The sequence below is a fragment of the Rhea americana genome, unplaced genomic scaffold, assembly GCF_003343005.1.
Source record: "Rhea americana isolate MKP2758 unplaced genomic scaffold, rheAme1 scaffold_20, whole genome shotgun sequence".
NCBI classification, from domain to species: domain Eukaryota; kingdom Metazoa; phylum Chordata; class Aves; order Rheiformes; family Rheidae; genus Rhea; species Rhea americana.
The window spans coordinates 7,143,806-7,164,158 of record NW_028186150.1 but is presented as its reverse complement, the minus strand read 5'-3'; the positions used below and the strand labels follow the sequence as shown (position 1 = coordinate 7,164,158).

Below are 20,353 nucleotides of genomic sequence, written 5' to 3'. Positions count from 1 at the left end.
CAACTTCTAAGGCACCCTATAACTATTCCCTCTTTAAATTTTCTCTAAGGACCTTTTTCTCGTTTTCATTCTTCTCTCACATGCATTTATGACATCTAGGTATGTCTAAGGCACTCATGTTCCACATTGTGGTTCCTTGTGGTTTTGTTATATGTTGCTTTTCTAATATACCTTCAAGTGCCTTGCCCTTCTACATTTTTTGTCAGTGTTGTTCAAATTTTCACACTTACTCCCTCATACCGTATCCTGGATTKACTGTCTTCTCAATGACAATTATTCTCCTAAGGCAAATGTTTCCCMAAAATGGTCAGATATATTGCAAGACATAAGCTAAATCCAGCTCTTGGATGGATATCATGAACATATAGACGAAACAAAAGCATGCTTTTTTTCTGTAACGTAGTCACATTGGATTGGATGGGACAGCTTACGTCTGTGTGTGCTTTCATATGTATGGAAAGAGCAGAGCACAAATGAAACGTAGAAGTTACTATCCTTTCCGAAGGAGGAATAGCAGAAAGATAAACTAGGAAGTGACTAGGTTGGCCTTGAAGAATTGTTTAAAAATATTTTTCTATTAAAATATTTACATGTAAACTGTTAAGTCAGATTACTTCCCTATCCCTGTAGTAAAATTAATTTTAAATGGTAAATGATAAACTAAGAACACAGAACATCACTATATAAAACTTTTTCCTAAATTCATAGGGGAATAACTCATCAGCATCACTGAATGAGCATTATGTTTCCAAACAGATAACCTACTAATTCGCTGCACCAGTATTTTGTAAACAAAATCAGCAGAGGYATAACAATCATCAAACTGGCCTCAGAGTAGAATTAAATATGTAGTAACAATCAAACATTGTACACTGTGGTGGAAACAAGCCCTCTAACAGGTACGTGAAAGAGCGAAACATCCAGCAGTGCTAAGTTTGCTTACATACAGTCTAATTACATCACCAATGTAAGCACATATCAGCACTGCATAAAAGCACGTTATCAAGAAAAAGCATTAAAAAGCAAAGATGCTATAGAAGACTTACAATAACATTAAAATAGTATTAAAACAAATACAATTAATCTATTCAGGTTAGGCTTAGCATAGAGTAAGAGAACTTTTGAAATTAAAAGTAAAAGTGCACTTACAAAACTTACGAAGAACATACTGACAACAACAAGCAAGCATCTACCGTTATGATTTTCTCATTTAACGCTCCAGAATTCCCCTCTAAATTAAAGCATCTAAGCCCAGAGTCTGTAATACCCTGTGTTTATTATTAACTCCTATTGAGATTGTATCAAACCTCCTAGAATTCCCTCCCTTCCCTAAAATTCCCAACTCAATGAAAGCGACAAAGCTAAGCAAACCTTGGCACCAAAAAGTTAGCTTTCGATTCCAGCCCAGCACTCCAACAGGCCTCCGTTGGAGCGGCCCAGCGGCGTCCSAGCCCCGTGCCCGGGCCTCCACAACGCCCCGGAGGCTCCGGGGGCGGCCGCAGAAGCGGGGCGCTGCCCACACCGGCCCGCGGCGGGGCAGGCAGCTCTGCGGCTGGCGCTGCCCCCGTCAACAACAAAACTTCTCGGCATCCTCGGAGAGTCTCCCGCCGCCCCGCGACACACGCCCGTGCGCTCGGCCTCCTCCTCCTCCTCCTCCGGCACCGCCGAAGCCCGCTCTGCCCCGCTGGCCCCCGGCCGGCCCCCGGCGCAGGGCTCGCTCCGGGAACCCTCCTCAGGGCTGAACCGCGGGCAGCAGGAGGCAGAGAGGAGGTACCTTCATTTCCTTCTCCCGCTCCCCTGCTCTCCGCTTCATGGCGCCGCCCCGGCCGCGCGSAGCGGCGCGCGCCGGGGCCCGTCCCGCCTCGGCCGCCCCGCGCAGCTCCCGCCGGCACCGCGCTGACACCCAGCTTCCGGGACGACTACAACTCCCGGCGCGCCCCGCGACCCGGAAGCAGAGAGCCGGCGGCGAGGCCGCCTTGTAGTCCTGGGCCGCGCGCTGCGGCRGCCCCGCTGCCCCTCCCGAACTGCAACTCCCAGCAGGCAGCGCGGCCCCGCTTCCCCGGAAGTGGAAGTGCGCGGCTGTAGCAACAGAGACAGTTGCTAACGGCGGAGCGGCGCGGGGCTGGCGGGGGGCCGTGAGTACGGGGGGGCGGGGGCTGCGCCGCCTCCTCCGTGCCGGGGCCGCGCCCGCGCGGCGGGGGGTGCTGGGGCAGCGCAGGGCGAGGTGCCGGCGCGTCCTGAGGCGGCGGCATCGCCCGGCGCGGGAAGCGGCGCCGCTGAGGAGCGGAGCGGAGCGGCCCCCGGCGGTTGTTCGGGCCCCGCGGGGCTCCTCGCTCGCGGCCTGGCGCGAGGCTTCTGCGGAGGGAGGGGGCGGAGAGGCGTTTGCTCGCCCTAAAAGCAGCCCTGTAGCCCTCCGCTGTCCTGGCCTCTGTTCGGGATGTAGAACAGGCGCCGGACTCAAGCGGGGCGTCCCTGTGCCCGAGAGCGGGAGAAGGGGGGGGTGGGGGTTGGGAGAGGGCGTGTGGGGTGCAGCCCTGCAGTTTGGCCCCGTCCCTTGCSCAGCGAATATTGGCTTTCTTGCCTTAGCTCCCCTCCCCCCCAACAAGTCTTGTGATTGCTGGACCTGATGGAACTGAACAAAATTTGGAAAGTGCTTGTGAAATATGTTGAAGGCTAACCACAGTTTTTATTTTTCTTCATTGCAGTAGGACTTACAGGTGTGAGAGATGCTTCTTCTCTCAGACCACAGCAGGATGTGGTGATCTGGCTTCCTAATATTTTTTGTATCTTTCTTTCTTCCCTGTCCTGCCCCCCCCCTTTTTTTTGCTTCACCTTATTCCTTCCCACCTCCCAGAAAAAGCTCACAACACAACGACAGATGATGTTTGAGAGATGATAAATATATATATATCTTCTAATAAGAATACATGAGATTATTTTAGATGACAACCCAGTAGACTGCAAACACTTATCTTTAAGGAGTTGATAAAAGAAGAATGTAGGCTGGAAGTACTTCATGATAGGTGTGGGTACCCTTTTTCTCTTTTATTTATTTTTTTCCTCCTTTTCAGAGAGGTGGGGTCAATTTGTGGGGGTATTTTTTTTGTTTTGTTCTTTTTTCTTTTTTAAAAAAGGCATCATCTTTGCCATGGCCAAAGCTCAAAAAGTTCTAAATTTGTGTTGAGTCAATTAATTAATTGCCTTAATTTTTAAGGTTTCACCAGTAAGCATCCCATCTAGCCTCACTAACTGAAAACTTTGGGGAATTTAAGTCATCTCTGTTCAGTTTTTCAGAATTGGAGTGATATCAGCATAGAAGTACACTTCTGTGAGTCCTAGAAGAATAAAGGCCTAAAGCATGAGTTTTGATATTTAAGTATTCATGCTCTGTCTGGTCTTTTGTATTGCTGCAAACTTGTATGCAGCTTTTTGTAGTAGTCTGTCAGATGCTGATGCTGATAGCTACAATCTTGTAAGTAGTTTAGTATACTGTAGGGTGTAAGAAAGTTACTGTTTCTGTAACTTCAGTGACCATATCTAAAACTTTTGTGCCAAAGCTGAAATCCTTATAGGTTAATTCCAGAGATATGGAAAAAAATTATCTCTTTGTGTACAAACTTTTTGTTTTTCCTCACTTTTTAGGAATTAAAAAGTGTTAAAGTGTCTGTAGGATAATCTCTTTTGGAAATAAAAAATAGTTCAAGTTGCTGAGGCTCTGCATGGCATATGGATCTCTCTATTTGTGGATGCAGTGCATGTATCTCTTGCTTATTGTGCTTGCATTTTAGGAAATGCTGGACTCTTAAGTACAAGCACTTTTGTAGCAGTGTTGTAACATATTTTTTAACAGATTTAACCACTTTGGAAGTGCTTTCCAAACAAATAATTTGGAACTCTGCAGAGAAATCTTGTATGCTTTTAGAAATAATGCTGGGAATCATTGACTGCAAGGAAAGTAAATTTGTTTACATACTAGTGATTGAGACTAAGTTAATATTTAACAAATAACTAACGCATATAATGATTTGCTATTTGAAGTGTGCTCTTTCAGAGAAGAAGTGTAAATGATGGTTATTAGTGGTTGTTAAAAACATAACTGCTGCTTATGATATTGAGACAGAAAGGATGCCTTGCCATCTTCTAAATTTGTAATTATATTTTCCATCCTTAAAACCAGGATGTAGATTTGCACAACTAAAACATACCTCTTTATCCTTCCACTATTTCCATTTACAAATACTGTTTTCATTAAGTTAAAAACTCCTCTCTGCTAGGACAGAAAAGAAAGCTGAATCATTTATTTCCACCACTTTGTAGTGAAAATGGGAAAACTAACTCTTCTTTCTACTTTTGGAATTTCTCCTCTCTAAGTTTTCTTGACTTCAGGTTTATATCAGCTGTATTTTCTCCCTCTGAGACTTGTATGTGTTGCTTATGTACTAGTTATGCCATGTTGCCAATATACTTGGCTTTTGTGTACACGACTGCTATGCTTGTTTGCTCCCAGCTTGATTATATGTGKTTTTGTTACTGCTGCTATTGGTTTGTTACTGGCAAAGTTTTTTTTTGCTTATTTGAGGGACAAATGTGTTTTTTTAATGAATGGACTTTTTCACACAGAAAGTAACAGGCAGACATTTGTAGCGAAGATTCTTTGCAAGTGGCAAATAGTAGAAAACAGCTGTGTCTGGTTGTGCCTGTTTTTGTGCTAGAATGTCTGAATCATGATTTGGGTAGACTATTAATGTTGAGAAAACAGTCATGCTGATAAAACACTTATTTAGCTCTTGACCTCTCTGAAAGTGCTAAAAAAACTGTCATTTATTACTTGCTAAAAACAGACAATCACTTGCATCCTATATAATAGTATTCCGTTAGAAAATTTTACTGGCAGAAGAAGAGCATATCTTCAGCTGCAGATTTGGTTGTGATAGAATTAAGAGATTTCATAGAATGTTTACGGCTTATACTGTGGCAATTTTGTCCTCTGATACTGGTCTTCAAACAGTGATGCTGATTTCCTGGTACTTCCTAGATGTTTCTGCATTCRTCAAGGAGTTAGATTTCTAAATCTCTATCTGAAGATAGAGTGTAACATCAGGGAAAAAGACTTTGTGAGGACTTTGTATCTTCTTTTTAATGTTACTTCAGACTTAATTGAACTTATGGCCAGTTTTCTGCACTGAACTTTGTCCAGTCTAAAACGAAAACCATCCAACAAACAAAAAGAACCCTGCAGTTCCCCCATGCACTTAGAAATATGGATTTAGCCCAAATATTGTTGAAAACTGATACTAAGATACTGCACACATTTTTTTTTTTTTAAAAGTGTTATATGGGAAGGAAACCGTATTTAGTGCAATGATAAAAATGACATAACATTCAACCTCAAAGTTTAGATTGTCCCCAAGTCGTATATGTGAAGTAGAAGTAATTTCTAATTTATAGTAATGTACAAGTGTGTCATTTCAGTGAATCTGTCATTACTTTTTCTTTTATTATATACAATGTATTTATGGTTAATTCTAGTGAACAATTTATGTTACAGATGGAAGAGGGATTTCATCTGAATTTTGTTATTCACAGGTAAGCCATGTCTGCTCCAGCTGATGAAACTGCAGGAGACCTGCCTGTGAGAGATGTAGGTCTAAGTCTAGCTGGAACAGGAGGATTACAAGGTTTGTACCAGCTGCTATCTATTACAGTTACAGACTTTGATCAGTGGCTTCTTTAGCTTCTTTCTAAAAATGTTTTCAACATTCACACTCACAAAATTAAGTTCAAATAATATTAAGAGTCTGGGTTAAATTCTGAAAGATAAAAGACACTGTGACCTATTCTGTGTCCATGTTCCTCCTTTAAAGGGGGGCAGATCTCATTTAGCTATAAAGTGAATCTTAAAATAAATAAAAAAAAGAGCTTTTTGCTGAATTGAGGATAAGAGTAGGCCTACTTAACAAAATATGAACCAAAAGTATTATGCAATTCTGACATGGTACAAAGTTGATATTAGAATGAAATCACTGGGCTCTATCTTGTGTCTGAGTGAATTTACAGAATTATTTAAGCTCTGTTAGAGCTTAAAGAGGGTATACTTACTACTAAGACAGAACCCCTTTGGTAATCATAATCTTATTTTTAGAAATAGTGTATTTGACAGTACCATGTTTGCTAAACTATTTGTCTTCTGTTGTCTAGTAGATAACCAGTATGCTATGTCATTTGAATCACTTTTTTTTTGTCTGTAGGAGAGAAGGGAAAAAAGTGGTTAATATAGCTACAAAACTGGAAAAAATTAATCAATTAACAAACTTATGCAAGTGTAAAATTTGAAACTACTTGAAAACTTTCAATCTTTTTTTAATCTAATATTTCAAAATGAATTATTTGGGGCTATATGCTGTTGGACATATTGAAGGTAATTTAAAGTGATCTTGGTTTGGGTAGAACCATCAACTACACAGAATGTAAAAGCTCGACAAGCTGTATCTCGGATTAGTCGCGAGGAGTTGGAAGACAGATTCCTTCGTTTACATGATGAGAACATCCTACTCAAACAGCATGCAAATAAGCAAGAGGAAAAAATTAAAAGGTATGGATTTTAATGTTCTTTGTTTTGTTTTTATTTTACTCACATTTTGACTATTTAAAGCATTAATTATCAAGAAATTAAAAATCATGCTGATTTCTGAGAGCACTTTTAAAATGGTCTCTCAAAGCCTTAGTATTTTCCACATTGCCTACAGGACGACTGAATTTTCACGAAGTAAACTCTGCAATGGGACCCTGCTCTATACAGCTATTTTCTACTCGGAAAAGGGAAATTATATTCATAAAAACAAAATAACTGAAAGCAATGTCCTTGTCATATGGTCAGACTAACATAGGTCTCGAGGGTTGAAAAGGAGTTGAGCAAAAGAAGAAAAATAAATGAGGTTTTGTAGGGGTTTCAAAAGCAAATATGCAGATTTAAAGGATGTGGATGTTTTGTATGCATTTCTTGCATTATTTTAACATTTTTAAATTGTGTTATGACAGGGAAGGCAACAGGTTCAGGCCTCAAATTTTGACTGTACTTTTTAATTAAAGGCTTAATTAAAGAAATGAATCAGTTTAAGTATTCTCTTAGGATACTTTGTGTTATTCCATTAGAAATACGGTTCAAAAGAAACCTCTCTTTCAGTTTTAACTGCCATCTTACTGATTTTTTGTTGTTGTTAAAATTATTATGGTTTCTAATCTGTGTCTTGCACATAATTTGAGCAAGCAATGTAGAAGCATGGACTATTACTCTCTTCACAAACCTTTTTTTTCCTATACCAAAGTTATTTAATCTTGTTTGTGAATGAGAATGCTCATGTTCGTAGAGAAATCGATAAAATGCTCTAGAAATGATCTACCTTTATACTGATTGAGTGTATCAATAACTTTGGCAAAATTAGAAGATAGTATGTGTTCAACTCTTTTATCCAGGGAAACTTCATTGATGAAACCCCAGGTAGTATTGGAAGCAAAGTGTACCCCAAACGTACACAGGTAACCTGGGGCTCTTTGGGCTTATTAGCTCCAGCTTAGTGTTATGCCAGCAAACCCAGTCCGGATTTTGCAGAACTGTTCATGGTATTACCATATTCCAGGAGGGCTGATTAATGCAAAAGCAGTACAACACTCCCTTCAAATTCGGTTGTATCTGAGCTAATAAACTTTGCTGGATCCAAGCTAGATTTTGGTCAGAAGCCAACTAATTCCTGAAAGGCGCTTCCTCTGTGGATATAACTATTTCATACTTTCCTAAAGCCTGAAACCCTTTTTACTGTTGAGCCACGATTCAGTGAGTCAGGGTCCAGTTGACCAGTATGACATAATTTCCATCTTTTCTGTTAGGCTACTGTCAGATACAGGATGGCAGAACRGATAGTTTGCTTGCTCATTCCGTTTCTGCTAAATCAAAAAAAAAGGGGGTTATTTGGCTTTAGCTAATACACTCATCATCCACTTAGATAAAATTACACAGAATATTCAAATTGATATTTAAAGATGCAGAAACTATAAAATTCTCAATATAATATTTATCTAGATCAACAGAAAAATCTTAACTCCTCAAGCTAAATTTTCTTCCCAGCATCCGTCATACAAAAACCCTTGTAACTAAAGTTTTGGATTGAATTTGCAGTAAAAATACATTCAAAAAACAAACAAACAAAAATCTGCTTATAGACAAGTAACATTCTGTGACATCCTAAAGTTATTAGTRTTTTTTTTCCACTTTTGTTCTTTTAAGTAGAAGCTTCTGTCCACAACTATACAAAAATAAAACAAGCCCCTTTAAAGAAATGAAGCATGTCCTTATATTCAATCTTCTGTCTGGGCCTGCAAAAATAGATTCCCTGTAAACTAGATACAGGTCTTTAAAAAATTGGTCGCACATCTTCAAGTCTTGAACTTGTCTCTCTCATCAAAGCCACCTTTTCTTTCTTTATATGCCAAGTTTTTTCCATTCACTGCTGGGCATGTTTTCTGTTTTTGTATATTACATCACCCCCATATGCCCTCTCTGCCTTTTGTTCTAGCTTACCAATGTTTATCAAAACTAAAGGAAATCAAAGGTACAACTCTTGAGATGCCAAAAGCAAAATTTGTATCCTTTTAAAGATAGATGAAAACCATACCCTCTGTATCTAATTACGTTCTACAACTAACCGTTACTTACTCTGAAGCACATTAGTATTATTTACCAGTAAAAAATTTAGTATGGTAATGTGAACTATTAAGTATCTCTTTCCTGAGTGACTTTTTAAATATGCCCATCGATACATTTTGGGCATTTTAGAACTGAAATATATATTTAAATCCTAAGATATTGTAAATGATATATCATTGTAATGTTGTGTGTATTATTAGCATTCTTTCAGTAGTTGAATGTTTTGTGGAATTGTAGCTTTTATAGTTTGCCCCACCACATCCCAAATCTGTAACTTTACTTAACAGCGTGTGGCACTTCCTATATAAGATCATGCATTAAAAATTACATTTAAAGAGCATATGGAGTAAATATGTGTTCTCCCTTTACTAACCTTAAATGATAAGCCTTAGGAAACTGTTATTTGTCAGTGCTATAAAGCAGATTGCTGCACAGTGGTTTCAATTATCTTCAAAGAGTTCTTCACAGGCAGTAATAGTTATATCAAAACCTGAAATTTATTATTCAGGTTCTTTGCTGAAGTCTTCACAGTGATTATGTTCCTTTCAACAGAATGCTTTTTATGCTGACTTTTCACATTCTTTTTCATCTTTTTATTATTTTCACCAGAATGGCCACCAAGTTAATACGGCTTGTTAATGACAAAAAAAGATCAGAGCAGGTTGGTGGCGGCCCCAAGCGGCTGGGTCAGGCTGTGGAGCTGGAAGAAATGATTGAGCATTTGCAAGAGAAAGTTCGTGAGCTTGAGAAACAAAATGAGGGCCTCCACAACAAACTAATTTCAACCAAACAGCAGCTGCAGATTCAAGGCCATAGGCCTAGTCCATACAGTTATGTTCAATCCCGTATTAACACTGGTCTCAGAAAAATGAGTGATGTTGCTGGCATACAGGAACGCGCAAAAAAAGGTATAATTCACATTATTAAAAAATTATTTATTAAAAATTATGTTTTATTCAGATACCAGTAATTATTGCTACTCTTTTTTTTGTTCATATTCTTTTTTGAGCAATAGTATCGAAATGATCAGTTTCTCCTTTTTTTTCTATTTCTCTGCTTATAGCAGTCATGATAACTTGTTTGCATTAGAAGTCCCTATTTTGAGAATCCACAGTGGTAGACATAAAATAAAACTATGGATTTGAAAATAAAATAGTTATCAAACACATGTTCTAATAGTTACAATTGCGAGGCTTTCCTAATATAAATTAAAATTTTTGTAACTTAAAAGCTTATAAAAGAAGAATTATATGAAAAATTTTAGTCTTAACATGTTACAACAAAGTTTTACATCTGTAGTTTGCACATGTTTTTCCTTTTTTAATTTCAAGGTTTGTTCTAGTCTTGATACATGTGTGCACAACACTACAGACCTTTGAAGAAGCTGTTACATGTGTGGACTTTGGCAAGCAAATACCACAGTGAAGCCATCCTTAGTGGTGCTTTTTACAGTCAAGACTTACAGCTTAAGGCATCCTCACTCTGAGTCCTTTATTTGTGATAACTATATTTGGAAATTAACCTTTGAAACCTTTCCATTTTCATAAGAAGGTGAWAGAAGTAGATGTACTTGGTTAACTTATATGCTGTACAGATAATGTCTTAAAGCAAAAAAGCAGTAAATGTTGGCCATGATTCAAAACTGAGTCAGCAGAAGTGTCTGTAACTTGTACGAGTTTTGGATCAGTATTTTTTCTCTCTCTTCCTCTCCTGCCAGTCTTTTTTTTGATGAAAGTCAATTACTTTGATTATTCATCTAGCCAAAAAATAAATAATTCTAATGATTTTAGACAGTCAATAAAAAGCAGTAGGCTCTACCACTTCGCTCCTTTGACTTGAATATAGTGAAAAACTTCAAATGTTAGATATCTGTATTTTAACTTTTTCGTATATCATAARTGAGACAGTTTTGTTCTCAACATTGATTTTTTTGTTTGTTTTTTTTAACAATGGTTGGGCCCATGCTGGCCAAGCCAGTGGTTCTACTGGGGAGAATATGGAGGCTGGGGAGGAAGATGTCCACAGAAAGTCCAGTTCAGATAAACTTTCAGAGATTTCATAAAAGTTTTAGTTTGCCAATTGCAGTTCTAAGATCTTGGCCAAACTAGAAGGGATTCTGATAATTTGTTTGAGTGCCAGTACCTGAAATGAATAAGCAGTTTCTTGAACCTACTTTTCTGAAGTTAGGACTATGGTTGGAAAAATCTAGCAATGAACACTCAGGACTTGGAAACTGTATGTTGTCTTTAGAAGATCAGAAAATATTTACTGTAGTATTCATTAGCACAGGTGTTTTTACATGTTTCCTCAGCCTGGCCTTTTGATTAATGGTAAACCTGCCAGCAGTCTGGGATTCAATGTGTCCCCTGTCTTTAAAGACTGCAAGACTCTAGGAGTGTTCTGTGGAATCATGAGAGTGAATCTCAAAATATTTTTAGTAAAGATTAGAAAATATTCGGAAGACTTCTCCAAAGATAATGTGAGTGCCTGCAAAATTCAAGAGAGCTTAGTTTTCTCTTGGATTTGAAGAGGCAAGACTATACAAACAATAAATAGTGTACTTTATCAGTTCTACATTTGGCAGGTTTACAAATTCTGTAGCCAGTCAATCCAAGAAGTGTGCTTATGTACGCATGTTCATTAAGTTTACACTGATTTGTCTGATTATTTTCTTTTAATTTGGTCCTGCCTTAACATTTCATTTATTTCTTCTTGCTGAAGAAGAAGTAGTAGGAATAGATTTGGTGAAATCGTTGCTTTAATGACTGTTACAAATTGACTGAACAAATAGTTCTTCACTGAAGAAATTTCTGACTATTATTCACCAGGGATTTAGTATGTCTCTGAAGAGGTTTAGCAAATTATTCATACTGTTGCTTAAAATGGTTCTGTAGTTGCTTGTCTAGGTAAATGGGTGTCTCATTGTGACTTTGTGAAGGAAGTGTGATCACAGCACAAATAGTTACAAGTTCATATTCCTGTTTAATTACATTGTAATTGTTAAATCCTTTTTTCATTGAAGATACCATCTCTGTTCTTTATCTTTCAAAATAAAAAATTCTAAAGAAAAACTTCTCAACAGTTCATTCAAACTATTTTTAATGTCTGTCTTTAACAGGGCCACCTGTATTGCCTATAATTTAAATTTTGCATGAACTGTGTGATAGATAATAAGAATATCTCTTTCCATGTGTATTTTATATAAAATACTTTTTATAGAGTCTCTATAGGAGTCATAGACATTTGTACTGCATAGAGATTATTGTCCTTCTGTTAGATATTTTTTCATTACATTCATATGCAAAAATTTATTTCTCTTATCTTTGGTTTAGGAATGAGGTTTCAGGATTTAGAAGTGAGATCGCCTCACCTTATGCACCCAAGATATGGTCAGAGTCTTCTCGAGGATGCAAGAGCTGAAATAAGAAATTTGTATGATTTTCATATTTCTTAATTTCTGTAATTACAATTGTTAAAACTTGGGAAACTTCTTTTTTTAAAAAAAAAGAAACACATTTTTCAGAAGTGACTGCTTTGGAAGAGAAAGTGAAGTTGTTGAATCTGGCACCAACTACTCTGATACCAGAAACAATGCACAGGTGTTTTATGTCAAGGAAAACATAGGATCAGGAATTTAGAATGAAAAACACAGGAATTTGAGTGAAAGTTAAAATTGATCTTTAATAGTGAGAACTTTTTTTTTTTTTTTTTTTTTTTCCCCCTGAACAAAAGTGGTGATTGCTAGGACCTGATGCTGCCTAGCCTACTTGGACAAAACTGACGAAAGGAGAAAGAACGATACCTACAGAATTATTAATATAACTGGTAAAATGCCTATGATAACCCTTGTAAGTGGTGACCATCTTGAATATGTTAGGCTAATGGATGCAGTCTTGTTTCTAGAGAGTCAGATCTTGTAGATATGATGCAAAAGGCAAAGTGTAGAGTGGTAACACAAAATGACTGTGATTCACTTTTGCATCTTAAAAGCTGGGTTGTAGTCCATTTGCACTTTACAACTGAACTTAAAGCTCAAGAAACTCTTGAACATCTTTAGTGTAAAGACTGCACAAGAGCAGAGAGATGTTATATAGAACCTGGAGAAAAGATAAATATAACCTAACTTAAGATAATAAATAATATTTGATTAGAATATTTTTCTTTTCCAAAGTATATCAGAATCAATTACTTTTAAAGTCTAGTTTTCTGAAAGCTACTTTCAATGTGTGTTTTTCTTTAGTAAGTGTTACCTAAATCAGACTTATTACAATATCTAATATGCTGAATTTTTGACAAATGGGTATGCTAAACATAAAAATATTTGAATTCAAGTGCAGTTATGTACTTTCTGCTCAAACTACTGTAAGCACAAATATTTTTGTAGGCTTGTAGGAAATAATTTCAAATAAATATTCTATATAAATAACAGTATTTTATTTAAATAAATTTGAACATTTAAATATTTTCAGTACAGTTTTCCATGAATCATCTGAAACTAGTAGCCTTTTTTTTAGACTGGGCAGCAGGCGAAGCTTTCATACCAAAGAAAGTTCTTGATTGTTTATCTTCTTCATTATCTTGACATTCCTATTCCTAACACTGTGAAAGTAATTTTCATTTATACGAAGGAATTTACCAATATTTAACTTGTACTGTTGTTAGCATCCTCTCTGGGACTAACCTGTGTTGAACAATTGCACTTCTTTTTTTTGTTTGTTTTGTTTTGTTTTTTTTTTTTGTTTTGTGTGTAACTTGTACATAGTTAATTAAAAAAATAAATAAATAAAGGTAGTAACTTACACTGAGCCTACAATGGGCTCTTTCTCCTATCCTTATGACTTCAGAAGACTTGAAAAGCAAGAGCAATCCATTAAGACTGCAGTAAGTCTTGATGTTCACAATAACTTTCCTCTTACTGTGGTAAGACTGATCAAAATTTGTATTGTAATATAGAAAACATTTAAATAGCATTTTTTTCCAGAGATTCCAGTTCTAGCAAGGATGGAAAAAAATAACCATAACTGCTGTCACCTGAAGATCAAGCACCCATGTACAAGAGCAAACACATGGTCAAAAACCTCAAGATGCTGTTAAAGTCTGTGATAGATATATGACGTAATGAAGAACTATACCTTATTCATCAAATCCTTTTTTATTACAAAAAAAAATGTTACTGGAAAAGGTATCTGAGAATAACATGCCCAGAGAATTAAAATCTCAAAGTTGCAGCCTACTAAAAATATATGACTGTGACCTCTATACTATTTTCTGCCTTGATTTTAATCACATTTTCTGGGTAAATTCCACTGTTAAAGGCAAATATGTGAATTGTTTTGTCTACAGTTGTTCAACCCAGGAAAAAAAAAAAGCTTAAAACTGCTATATCCATTGAAGATTTAGCATTCTTTTAATAGATAGTAACGGAGATAGTAAGTACCAATGGATTAGGAATAGGGTGATAGTATAGTCTGCTAGAAACTGTAAATAATGTTGATGTTTTCAGTTGGTCTCTGCTGAACAAGTTAAAAAATTATTCAGTCCACATAAACTATTACGTAGAGAGTATTATGTTGTTGCTTCTGTTGTTTAATAATGTGTTTGAATCTGAGATTTATTTATTCGTTCATTTATTTATTCATCTATTGGAGTACTTTTCTTCATGTGGAGCCCTCTAAATATTTTCGTAGAAAGTTTAACTCTTATGATGGATTTAATAAAGAAATACAACTTTTTGTTGAATGCTTTAAACTTTTGCTCTCTTGACTAATTAATTTTTTTCTTTTATTAACCACTTAACAGCTTTTGGAACATAAGATGTTTGTACTTGCAGAGAGACTGTGATTGAGTCACAGAGGGAACACATTGAGGAATTGGAACATACCAGAGAGATGCTTGGGAATCAGCTAAGGAGGAAAGAAAAGGAAATTGAAGAGTCTCTCTTACAGTTGAAAGAGCAAGAAACAACAAGCCAAAGGTACTGTGAAAAATGGAAGTCTTCATTCAAAGAGCTTTATTGTAATGTTTTTATTTAATGTTGGTAGTTGTTTATTCCTCTAAGTAATATGTGCTATATTTTTTTTCTGTGAAACTAAGTCATAAAATATTTTACCAGATGGCCTTGGAAAGCTCTAATGAAGAAAGAAGATTRGTAGGATAATACAATATGATGATTTTATGCAAATAAATAAGAATTCCATTTTTGTCATTTAAGAGAATTAAGTACCAGATGATTTAGATTCAGCTGAAGTTCAGCTTTTGAAATTTTGATTGCTTATCAGTTCTTTAGCATAGCTTTTAGAAARTTGTAGATATAGCTAGTGGATATAGTGGATAGTTTAATGTTTATTAATATATTTTGGTAATATGGAATATACAAATACTAGGAGAATATGGTATAGTTGTGCAGTGAAATAAACATTCTTGTAGAATATTTCACAGTAAAGCCTCTAGTTTAATTGCTTCTCTTTTTCTTGCATCTTTCACTTATGCAAAAATATAGGCAGAAGTAGATAACTTTACTTATATTTTCTCTTTTTATCACTTTTGACCTCAACACTTCTTTCTTTATTACTCTGTTCTTAGATTTCTTTCTTCTTGTGTTCTTTCTTTGTTTCTTGGCTCTGATTTCCCTTCTGCTTAGCTCATTCAATTTCTAACAAGTTTTTAATCTTCCTGCCAACCTTCCTAACACACTAGAGCTTTACTTTTAATGTTTCCATAGTTTTGTTAACCTTGTGCTTTGACTTTTTTCTTAAATTGTTGTCCCATATACAAACTACTTTCCTATAGCTTGCCTTTTGTGTTTAAATGCAGAATTCCAATAGAAAATGTAAATCAAATTTTAAGACCTATTTTTTGGTCATCTGTAATATTTAAAAATCATAACTTCACTTAACTTGATACTTTGTTTCACCTTTACCTCTTTACTTTCTTTAGAACTAAGAAATTCTCAAGAAATTTTTCTCCATCTACTTACCTATTATGTACCAGATTTCCTGTTCAGTAGTATTGGGCTATTAAGATCTTAATTTGCTTGAAATCTTCCTATGAGTTTTCTCTTAGCTATGTGGCTCTTGAAACTGATTTATTGTTTTCACTTTGAGTTATGAGACAATCACACTTGCAGCACAGATTTTTCTTTTTATCCTTTTTTATTCTTCCTCAGATATTTTCAACCTGTTACTTTTCATTATATTAAGGATCTAATAGGGCCCATTCTTGCATTCCTTAGTCATTTGAAAATACGTTTGATTTCAGTGAAAGTTTTACTTAGATGAGAAATATGTGGTTGATTCTTTAACCCTTCTTCTAGGGAGGGGACTCTTAGCTGTGTGAACATTCTCATGCACATCTATGATGCTGTATAAATAATGTGGTATAATGTTGTTAAATTGATCGCTAAGTCATAAGTCTCTCCTTTTCAGAATATCTTTAATAACATACAGTTTGTAAAAATTAAAGATTTCTTCATCATTTGAAAATACTGTGATACAAATCTCAAAGACATTTTGTGTTTCATTTTCTATAGCTAGATCTTTTCTGTGAGTACGTTAGGCAGAAACTGAATAAAACAGGTTTAACTCAGTTGGTTAGAGCGTGGTACTGCTAATGTCAAGGTCGTGGGTTCAATCCCCGTACGGGGCTATGCTGAGGGTTGAACTAGGTGTTCTCCAGAGGTCCTTTTCAACCTTACCATTCTATGATTCTGTGAAAACTCCTAAATTGGATGCCAATTATCCTATTTCTGTGAAATTTTTAAGAGTTTTATAGTAAAGATGCATTTCAAAATTCAACTAAAAATCCTTAAATAAAGTCAGTCTGCAAAAGTAATACAGGTCTTTACCTATTTATGTTTATCAAATGACTTGTGTGCAATTCATGATACTTAGCCTAAATTAAAATTTATGAATTCACGTCTGAAATTCTGGACATATTTCTCCTATGCTATAGTTCTTGTTTAAAACCTGATAAAAGATATGTAACGTATTTAAGAGTTAGTGTGTGTAGGTAAGGACACCGAGGACACTGGGGAATTTGTGGAGAATGTCCTCTAGTGCATAGCTAGAATAATGTGCGGTCCATGATTTCTCCACTAAAATAATGTATAGAATGCTGTTAATACCCATGTGTCCAAGATGCACTTTTTTATGCTAAATGAACCAAAGCCAGAGCTATAGGGATTCTGTTCTTTAAATTCTCCCCATATTCAACCATAGGCAATAGAGTATCTGTATGTATTATCCTTAAGAAATTTTCATTAGTTTTCTTTCCTGAAAATCACACGAGTATTATCAAATACAGTATTTATTAGTTGTTTCACTAGGCAAGTTGATTTATGGCTCCAAGTGATTCTTATTTTTAATCTTCTTTGTGTCAGCAGAGAAAAAACAATGCTGGAGTATGGCTATGAGAAAAAAATGGAAATTTGGGTTACTTAGTGAAAATGATCTTCTCATTTTTCTTTTTGAAGCCTATGTGTTTGAATGTTTGTACAATTGCCAGTGTTTTCTTGTGTTTAGTTAGAACACACTTGGCTATTATCTAGTTACCTTACTCCCCAAAGATAGTTAATCTATTGGAAATTATTTAGGAACTGTGAGGTTCTAAAAGACGTAATAAATGTGCTTCCATCAGTTCCTCACCTTATATTGCCATTTGATCTCAACCTGGTGMTGAGAGGTTACTTTGAACCTTTAGGAAAGCATTCCTTATTATACTGCAAGATTAAGAATTTTTTTTGTGATTGAAAAAACCCAAAATATTTCCAAGGAGTGAAGCAGCCACAATTAATAGTGACTGGCTATAAGAGAAGGAGATACTAGTTATACTGAGGCCTATAACTACAARAAATCCAGTAATATTTTAAGGCTAGCTTTGCTCATCCAACGTTCTTGATTACAATTTCTATATAACAGCACAAGAGCTGCATAACGGAATTCAGTTCATCTCTAGTGTACACCCCGAAATAATTGTCGTAACACCACCAGTCAGTGTTTTACTAAGTATTTCGGGAGAAGTTGTTTGGGAATGGTTCCAGAAACATGATTCTGACTTTCAGATTATGTAATGGAGAAACTTGATTTGCGAGTTGTTAGACAAACTACATTTCTTAAGTACAAAATTTAACTTAATTTATTTTGATTGCTTTTAATTTGAAGATGGCTAAAACCATAATAATTCCATGGTTTAATAACATCTACGATGCTCAAGTTAAAACACTTAAGTCTGGATAATCTCATTTTGCAAGCAGCTAGTTTCAAATAATTTAATTGTTCTAGGTACTTTCCAAAAACATTTTTGAAACCACCTCAGAATGCACTTGTGAAACAGATATTTGGTATTTGCAGGTGCACAGTTTTTACTAAAGATGTTTTGTTGTTGGTAGCTCTTAAATTTTTTGGGCATTTTTTATTACAACGTGACTTTGGAATTAGACCTGTTAAGTGTGGATTTTTTTGCATAGGATTATCACATCTGAAGTAGTCCTGACTTCTGCGTTTGCATGATAGCATTGCATTCCTAGATTAAAAAGTGCAATATGTTCATCATAATGCAAGGCCTGAAAGGTTCTGTGAGACTACAGTATGTATGTGACTTTGTTAAATCAGGTCTGCTATGAATAATGCTTGCATTTTTGCATCTGATTTTTYRTATTAAACATGTATTCCTGAAGATCATGGGTTTTTTTCATTGATAGATAGCTCTTTAGCTATGAATATGCAATTTTATATCAACATTTAAATAGCCTTTATAACTTGCGTTGGATTCTAGAGCTATTGGTGCGCTAGCTGTACAATACGATAGCTGATACAATGTTAATAGGTTTTAGGTGTTGCAAATACACTGTGAACTACAACATTTAAAGCTTTTTTCCTGTTTTTTACTTTAAGAATAAGAGATAAAGGAAAGAACATAACATATGTCAACTTATAGTCCTGCTGCTCTCAGAGCACTGTAAAATGAGAAGTGTACTGTATATTGGTGTTCTGTCATTTACTTCTCTCCTTGACGGTCATCTACATGGATATCTGGGACATTGGTGCAACAGTGTTAGAAAACTATTGTTTATTTTGCTGGGTAGATGATAAGCAATCCTGAAAAGTACAGTAGTAATTTTTTTATTTGTTGTTGGGGTTTTTTTCTGGTTCTGAGTGTGAATAGAGGAAAGTTTGAGGGTTATTGATCCGGTGGATATGACAGTCAGCACTCTCTAAGAGATATCTATTGACTACAGTCTCAGTATTTTATTCATGTCCTACTCATATAGAAATAAAGACAAGATGCAAGGGATGTGGTTTAATTAGGCCTCAATTTTATTAGCTTAGCCATCTGGGAATTACTGGAATAAATTTGTACAGTGCAGGTCATGATCTATCTTTAATTATTGCCTTCTGGTATAGGTTGCTGTGAGACCCCCATTCTCACACAGCTGGTCTCCAGCCCATTATTGGAACCCCATTATGTTCTTATAATCCAGATGATACAGACCTGGAAAGGAGATTATTTCTTTGGTATACTTTAGACATTATCCCCAAACATAATTCTTAGCTCTTTAAGGAGTCACTCTCTCCTAACTCCATTTCCAGTTTCAGATTCAGCTCAATCAATATACCCATTATTTCAGGGTCCTATCTCAAAAAGGAGCTCTAAGGTCTGTTCTTTTTCTAACTTTTGCTCCGGGTCTACCTCCATGTCATGGGGTTCTAAGGTCAAAATTTTGGATTTTTTTGGCAATAGAGGTGATAATATTGAATAAGCCTTCTTTGTACAGTGTTGATCTTTTAGATTATTTTTTTTATTCTTTGAGCAAAATATTATCTGTATAAGAGAACAATGGCATTCACTTTATATGAAATCTCTATGTAACACCTATTTTTAAGCTACACTAGAATACCTGGGAAGATGTTCTGGGAGCAGAATATATCTGCTGTGTGCAAGGGAGAAAGTTGTGTAGATAATCAATTTCCTCATGGCCATAGCCTATTCCACTATTTTGTGACCATCTTTTTGGAAAGCCAAAGGGATCTTCCTCAACTAACTTTGCTTTGCCCATGAAATTTGAAATGATTCTGCCCTATGTTCTTCAATGGCATACTCATTATCATGTGCCTGGTTGCATCAGCCGTTTATTAGACACTTTATTTAAAAAATAAAAACAAAACAAAACAACTCCTGAAAATACTGTAAAAGTATTGTAGAAAGCAATTTGGTTGCTCTGGCCTGTATTCAGAGCTGAGATTATGATCAATATCGTGCACTAGTAAGTGAATAGCACATGCTTTTGATATGCAGAATCTCCATAAGATAAAAAGTGTTATAATTGTCAGAATTGAACTAAATCCCTGTAAACAATATTTTTTTTTACTTCTGAATTTGAATGATTGACTTGATAATATTGGTACCAAAAAACCTGCTTAAATCAAATAGTGTTTCATTCACTGTTGAAAAAATAGTTAATGTTGATAGTCAGGAGCCATGGGGTTTACATCTGTACATCATAAATTTCACTATCATCTGCTCCTTTTTCTACTTAAAAAAGAAAAAAAAACTCCTGCTTAAAAAGAAGGAAAAAAAAAAAAAAAGAAAAGACGAAGCCTTTGAAGGCATCAGAGCCTTTTGTTTGATGTATGGAACAAGATTAATAAAAACGTG

The 20,353-nt window shown here is 35.9% G+C and overlaps 2 protein-coding genes across 11 annotated transcripts in view; one reads left to right on the top strand and one right to left on the bottom strand.

Annotated features, from left to right (window-relative positions):
• Positions 1 to 1,981, bottom strand: part of FTO (FTO alpha-ketoglutarate dependent dioxygenase) — a 257,390-nt gene extending 255,409 nt beyond the window's left edge. For all 3 annotated transcript variants that reach the window (XM_085303867.1, XM_085303868.1, XM_085303870.1), the window contains exon 1: positions 1,775 to 1,981. In XM_085303867.1, the coding sequence (XP_085159993.1) occupies positions 1,775 to 1,813 (39 nt within the window). In that variant the 5' untranslated portion in view covers positions 1,814 to 1,981. The remainder of the gene's footprint in view (positions 1 to 1,774) is intronic.
• Positions 1,982 to 2,073: 92 nt separating this feature from the next.
• Positions 2,074 to 20,353, top strand: part of RPGRIP1L (RPGRIP1 like) — an 82,558-nt gene continuing 64,278 nt past the window's right edge. For 4 of the 8 annotated variants that reach the window (XM_085303864.1, XM_085303865.1, XM_085303858.1 and 1 more), the window contains exons 1-7: positions 2,074 to 2,135; positions 2,855 to 3,025; positions 5,587 to 5,678; positions 6,448 to 6,592; positions 9,311 to 9,609; positions 12,034 to 12,133; positions 14,532 to 14,675. In XM_085303864.1, coding sequence (XP_085159990.1) covers positions 5,594 to 5,678; positions 6,448 to 6,592; positions 9,311 to 9,609; positions 12,034 to 12,133; positions 14,532 to 14,675 — 773 coding nt within the window. In that variant the 5' untranslated portion in view covers positions 2,074 to 2,135; positions 2,855 to 3,025; positions 5,587 to 5,593. Of the gene's footprint in view, positions 2,140 to 2,854; positions 3,026 to 3,065; positions 3,329 to 4,069; positions 4,387 to 5,586; positions 5,679 to 6,447; positions 6,593 to 9,310; positions 9,610 to 12,033; positions 12,134 to 14,531; positions 14,676 to 20,353 lie in introns of those variants that run through there. The other 4 variants (XM_085303860.1, XM_085303861.1, XM_085303863.1 and 1 more) reach the window with 4 other exon arrangements.